A 6,757-nucleotide genomic window follows, 5' to 3' on the forward strand; every position below is an offset into this window, starting at 1 on the left:
TGCCATACTTAAGCCTCTTGTGTCCTACAATGAAACATTTTCTCCCCATTAGGGATTGGAGTCAGCCCTCCCAGTCCTTTCAATCCATTTTTGGACTACAGGGAAAAAATTTAAAACCCCAAACAAAACACACCCACCCCAAAAGGAAAACACACCAGCTACCACAATTTGCAATCCTCTGAGAGAAATTCCCATTGGATCCTTTGAAAAAATTCCTCAACCATGTAAATGTGAGGCCGAATGGACTGGGGTACTTAAAATATACACTGGGTGGCATTGGTCTGCATCTTTACATCAAGATTTTAACAAAAACACGCCGTGCTGATCACAAGAAACCAAACATTTATTTCTATTGTCACTCCGTACATGACACACATTTTCACACCAACGAAGGGTTCTAGACTCAAGCAGCCCCAGGACTAGGAAGGGGCCTGGTTTGGAATGTCAGAAAGAGAATAGGAGAGAGGACAGACGCACATGACATAAAATAATAATAATAATAATTAATAATCATCATCATCATCATCAATGCAACAATGATAAACTATGGGAGAGGTCTCTGTAACCTTATCTCCCAGATGGGAAGGGCATTTTATTGCCTAGTTTCACATTCACTTTCAATCTAGGAGAAAAGGCCTCCACTGCACAACTCTAGATTGGGGAGAGGGTTGTGTCCAGCTCCCAGAAGGCAACTGGCCTCTCACCCCGCCAGGCATGGCTTGACCTTCCAAAGGAGGGCCCTCCCGGTCTCTGGGTCATCTTTTTCTCTCGGACTCAATTACCCTGCCCTGCTCCTGCGCAGCCAAAGCACCCTACGTCCACCTGTCCCCAGCCTGTCGTCCCTACCCCGGCCCCAAGGTGGAAGGGGGGTGAACGGGCATGGAGGGGGAAGGAGGTTGTGTGCGCGTGTTTGTTACCGTGGCCAAAACACTGTGCTATCTGGCAGTCAGAGGATGCTTTCGCTGGGTTTCAGGAATGAGGGACAAAGAAAGAAAATCCAGACTGTCTTCCAAGAGCGGCAGCAGCAGAGGCGGCGGCGGCCGAGCCGGGCCTCATTTGTTAGCCGGGTGTCGAGGTAATGGTCGCCACCGAGGCCCGTCCTCTCCTCGGCAGAGTAAACAAGACAGATGGGCCTGGGCCTGGCGTGATTAAAGATGAAACGTGGATCCATCTTCGCCAAAGCTGAAAATGAGGAGTGCAGCCTCCTCCTATTTCTCTTTCTGTCTTTTTCTTTCTTCCTTCTTCTTCTTTTTTTTTTTTTTAAGGAAGAAAGCAAGAGACTTGAACCTTGCTTCTGGGGGGCCTCACCCGGCTCCCTATTGTCATTTCTATAAATAAAGCTTCCCCTCCCCCCTCCTCCGCATTTATTCGTGTAAATAGACAAAGTGGGGGGAGGGCAGGTAGGCTTTTTCGGGCCCATGCCCCAGGGTCCCCTCCCTCGTCTCCCCCAACCACCCGCGAGCTCGCAACCCACCCCCGCCCCGAGGTTCGCGGCTCCCGCAAGGGGGGCACTAGAGCGCAGGGGGGCCTCCGTTGGGCCGGCCAGGGGGCCCTCCGGCTGAGCCTGCGGTGCCGCCCGAGCGGATCTTGGTGTTGGGCAACTTGTGGTCTTTTTTCCATTTCATGCGCCGGTTCTGGAACCAAATCTTGATCTGGCGCTCGGAGAGGCAGAGCGCGTGGGCGATCTCCACCCTCCGGCGCCGTGTCAGGTAGCGGTTGTAGTGAAATTCCTTCTCCAGCTCCAAGACCTGCTGGCGAGTGTAGGCGGTCCGAGAGCGCTTGGGCTCCCCGCCGGCGTAATTGGGGTTGACTGGACACACACAGAGAGAGGGAGAAAGAGAAAGTTTTATTGCCCCGAAAGGGAGGAGGGGAGCCCTTTCCTCCAGCTAACGCAATGTCTCCCTCCCTCTCCCGCCACCTCTTCTTCCTCCAGAGGGGGTGGGGACGAAGGAGAAAGCGGGACCCCAGGAGGAGAAAGAGACCTTTAAGTTTTGGACGACTGTGCGGTCACGACGTTGTTGTTTGGGGAGGGGGCGGGGAGGAGTGAGGAATCTTCACAAGGTTTTAATCGCTCATCTCTCCCCTTACTTGGCCTGGGGCCCGAGATGGGAGAATGAAGGGTGAAAGAGGGAGGGGGCTTCCCTAAACCTTTCTGTTAGTTCCAACCCTCAATGTTCCGATTCCAAGTAGTGCTGCCCCCAGTAAAAACTTTTGCCCACTAGCCAAGAAGCCAGACTAGAGGAAAGAAAGGAAAAAATAAATACTGGGAGTTGACTCAACTCTCCGCTTAAATACAGATTACCTCCTCCCCCTTCTCCTCCCCCACCTCTCACACCCCTCCCCAATTTCCAACTTCACTGAGACTGCATCTCCCTGGCGAAAAAGTCGCTGGTGAGAATGGCAGAGGATGGGGAACCTACTTCAAAGGCGCGGGGCCCACCAGGCCATAAAAATTTATGGGGGATGTAATTATGTGGCTCTGAAAACAGGCGACCGTAAATCTCCGGCAATGGCGAGTTTATAGCGGGGACAATTGGCTTCCCCTAGCTCCCCCCACCCCCATGCCTTGAGGTCCCTTTGGTGTAAAGCGCCGGGGGTGGGAGGGGGAAGGGGTGCCCACGCACTCACCCGTGCTCACGTGAACTTTGCGCATCCAGGGGTAGACGACGGGCTCTTTGCACGCGGAGTGGGACGGGCTGGGGTGCAGGGGGGTTCTGGGCGCAGGGAGGCGGCGGGGGGCTGCTGCTGACCGCCTCACAGCGCTGGCCCGGCTCCGGGAGGAGGGCCCCGGACGGCGGCTGTGCGGGAGCCCGAGGGGACAGCCCGGGCGGTGGCGGGGGCGGCGGGGGCGGCGGCTGAGGCGGCGGGGGCCCAGGGTCTCGGCAGGCCGCGTAACGCTGCACGGTGCACGCCGAGCGCCGCCCGAAGCCCGCCTCCGGCTGGAAGCTGCTCTCTCGCCTCTGGCCGCCGGCGTAGTACCCCGGCGAGTGGTCGCTGGGTAGGTAATCGCTCTGTGAATATTCCTCGCACGGAGGGAACTTGGGGTCGACATAGTTTGAGTTGATCAAAAAAGAACTCATAGCCATTAATTTCTGGGAATTGTCCACAAAATATACTAAAATTTATTCCGACCCCTGACTCGTTTTCCTGTTTCCGAAAGCCCTCCTACTTACTGTCAAGTGAACAAAGTTAGGGGCCCACGTGATCCTCGGAGCCAATGGCCGCCCCGCCTGCGATTCCCGGATAAGGAAATCTGCTCACCCGGACCCTACTCCAGCCAAAGAGGTTTATTTCCCCTTCTTCTCCACCCCCCCTCCCTACCCACCCAACACCAGGATTTACATAGGGCTCCTGCGGGGCCACCGCGTCCTCGCCTCGCCTCGCCTCTCCGGGATCGCGGAAAGGGAGGGAGAGAGAGAGAGTGAGCAGGTTGCCACCCAAGGGCCTGTTGGGGCGCTGGGCGGAGCGCAATCCCTGGATCCCCTCAGAAGTTGGGGCTCTGAATGTGGCCCCTCCCGTCCTGCCTCCCTCCCCCAGGCCTCCCTTAGGGTCTTGGCCCCTCTTATCGATGGGGGTATGGAGCATCTGCACCCAGCGTCTAAGCAGGGAAGTTAAGTGAGGGGCGGACTAGGGGCTCCGCCTGGAGAGGAGAACCCACACACAGGGGAACGAGGCATCAAGCGTGGGCCTTTTCTCTGCAGCCGCACGGGGAGGGGTAGTGAGTGAAAGAAGAGGCGTCGGAGCAACCAGGCGGGTGTACGGAGGGACTTGTCAGAGATGAATGGAACCACGGGCGGATCGATAGGAAATTCATGCACTAATTCGGGGAGACCTCGCCTTCCAAATCGCATTTAGCTGCGCTATTAGTTTGGCTATGTCAGTCAGTCCGTCTGTTCCCCTCTCCTCTCCACTCCTCCCATTATCCCACGCGGCCCAAGCCGGGAGAAACGAGTTGGTTTCCCACACGGAACATGAACACTGGAGTAAAAAACCTCCAACTTCTGAGAGCACGTTGAATAGCAATTTGCTAATTCCAGAAACACCGGAGCAAGCCTAACCGCAGCGGCGAGATGTTCTAATTGCCGTTAATGCCGCGCCTCAGCAGCGAGGAGAAATCTCACATCCTTGTGATGCTAAGGATAGGAGTCTGGGTGATCCCCACACAATAACACCCTTTGGTAATCGCGTGTTTCCAGGGCATCTTGTTCTGCACCCAAACGGAAAGGCGACCTCTGCATCCGTTTGAAAAGTGAATTTCCTTTCCCTTCGCACACTGAAGACAATAGTCATTTTTACCAGATTTTCAGTGAAGCCTCCCTGCACCCAAAATAGGGAATAGCTGGACCAAAGGGAAAGGACAAAATAAAAACATCAGCAACAACATTAACCTTTTAAGATAAGTGAAAAAGGACTAAGGCTCCCAAGGGCAGGCATGGGTAGGTTTCAGGTAGATGATTCCTCCATCTCTAACCAGTTGAGGGAGAAAAAGAAAAAGGAAGAAAGAAAAAGGAGTCTTCGTATCACCGGATGGTCCTCATTTAGGAAAAAAAATTTTGTCTTCAGAAAAAAAATAAGCGGAGTGTTTATGTCAACTACATATTCCCCTAGATACGAATTTGTGATCACAAAATTCCTTACACAAATTCGGATCTACAGGGTATATACAGAAGACAGACAGATCTTCTTGGCCCAGAAATTTTCCAGTCCTCCTATTTTCCGCGCATCCTTCGTTTGGGGTATGGTTTCAGTGCTTTGCTTTTCTTTTTCCCCCTAGTTTTGAGCTCTGGGAGCAGGAAAAGGCACTGTGTGTCCATTATTGGGATTACAAGATTTTCAACCCTCTTCCTCTTCTATTAGAGAGAAACAGAAACAGCAGGTCCCACAAAGGGACGCGAACCTTGGGGTTGCTGTGCATCTCCGCGGCAGTGCATGAATTATGAGATGTAAACATTAGCTAAGCACAAAAGGAGGAAGGGTCATCCTGAGGCTGCGGCATAGTCAGAATCAGGCCCTTCTGGGTGCCCTCCAGCCCCTCCCCTCCCCCAGGACTTTTTTTTTTTTTTTTTTTAAGAAAAACAAAACCCCAATCGGCAACTCCGTGTTCTTCTGCAGCCTTTAGTTTGTGATCAAACGAAAATCTAGATATTTTCCAAGGGGCCTCTCAGCAAAGGGAAGAGGGATAGGCGGCTGGGTGTGAAGGGGGTGTCATAAAAGTCCTTTTGGAAAAATTCAATGGTAAAAAGAGAAACAGCTGTAAAGAAAAATGCTGGGAGACCAAGCAGATGGGGCCCCAGATATTTAATGACGGGCAATTCCGTTTACAACCTGAGAAAAAGATCAAAGGCGTTTCATTTCCGAATAGAGGGTGAGGAGGAACCGTAAAAGATGCAGCCAGATGATATTCGGCCCCTCCCAACCTCCCATACCTCCTGGGGCCAGGAAAGAGGGATGATAGCTGAAGTGTGAGGAGGAGTCCCATTTCCTCCACCTCCCTAGCTCCTGGCAGGCTCTCTCCATCTAAACTTGCTTATTCAGCCACCTGCTAGGGTTGCTGGCAATGGGACCTAAATGGGGATCTGGGAAACCTGGGGGATCCGGAGTTTCGAAGGGACTTCCTGAGGCTGCCAGTAACCTCCGAATTTACTAAGCTGGAAGACTGGGGATGGAGGGAATGGCATCCTAGACTGTGAAAGCTAAGGGCCTTCAGAGGGTGATGGGAAGGGTGCACAGAACCTTTTCTCCACCCAGACTCCTCACTCATCGCTCCAGGTCTGAGGAATATTTGCATCCCTAGTGATATAATAAAATTTTCTTTAATAAATACATCAACAAAACAAAAAACAACCCTCTAACCACCACACTCTAAAGGTCTGTGCCCATACCCAGCCCTGGGACCCTTGCATGTGGGTAGGAGGAGTTTTCACCTACTAGCCACTGAGTCCAGAGACTCTGATTTTTTATCCCAAATCTAGCTTGCCAGGTTTGGCTTCTAAGCTTGATTTCTAACACTGACACCTATATTTGAAAAATCACACACACACAATAATATTGCAGTTATTTTTGCCGAGAGGGTCCAGTAAGTAATTTCATACCTCCATTTGGGCACTCAGGAAGACTGGCACCTGGCCCTGGACCCACAGACAAAATGTGCGGATAGATGCACCACTAGCCCCCCAGCGTCAAGCAAGGACCTTTCCTAGTCTTGTCAAAGGCCACTTTAGTCAGGGGCACCATTCCAACTGGCCAGACCACTTCCCCTACCCCATACCTCCTGTCCTTCTCAACTCGCCACCCTAAAACCCGTCCAACTCATACACTTTTCAGAATTGGGAGAGGGCCTCTGTGCTGCTCTACACTTTCTTAAGAGATGGAGTCCAGGTGCCCCCAAGCACCCCAAGAGGGAGGGTGGGAAGCAGAGCCTGTGGGGTTGATCCTGGGGACACAGCGCAGAGATTTTTCTCCTCTGTGCGCTGGGAGCCGCCACCTGCCCATCCCACCGAGGGGTCGCACTGCCCACACCAGCCAGTCCCGCCGCGAGGGGTGGAGGACTGGGTTTCTCAGCGACTTTCGAGACGAGGTTGGCCAGAGCAGGAGGCTGCCTCTCCCCTCCACTCGCGAAGACCACTAACATCAATACGCATACTAAAAATAAGAAAGAAAAAGCCAAGGCTCCGCGCGCTTTCAGAGCCACCTCCCCCGCGCTCCCGGTGGCTCGCTGGCCCGCCGGCCGCCTTCTCCCGGCAGCCCCAGGTTGCCG

At 53.3% G+C, this 6,757-nt stretch overlaps 1 protein-coding gene across 1 annotated transcript; it reads right to left on the reverse strand.

Annotated features, from left to right (window-relative positions):
• Positions 1-322: 322 nt before the first annotated feature.
• HOXB4 (homeobox B4) lies at positions 323-4,580 on the reverse strand. The gene is given in 3 exon segments (XM_010842735.1): positions 323-1,810; positions 2,629-2,710; positions 2,712-4,580. Coding segments are annotated over 3 exon segments (756 nt in total). The 5' UTR covers positions 3,087-4,580; the 3' UTR covers positions 323-1,511.
• Between the last annotated feature and the right edge of the window lie 2,177 nt (positions 4,581-6,757).

This window comes from Bison bison, unplaced genomic scaffold, assembly GCF_000754665.1.
Source record: "Bison bison bison isolate TAMUID 2011002044 unplaced genomic scaffold, Bison_UMD1.0 scf7180017864180, whole genome shotgun sequence".
Lineage (NCBI taxonomy): Eukaryota > Metazoa > Chordata > Mammalia > Artiodactyla > Bovidae > Bison > Bison bison.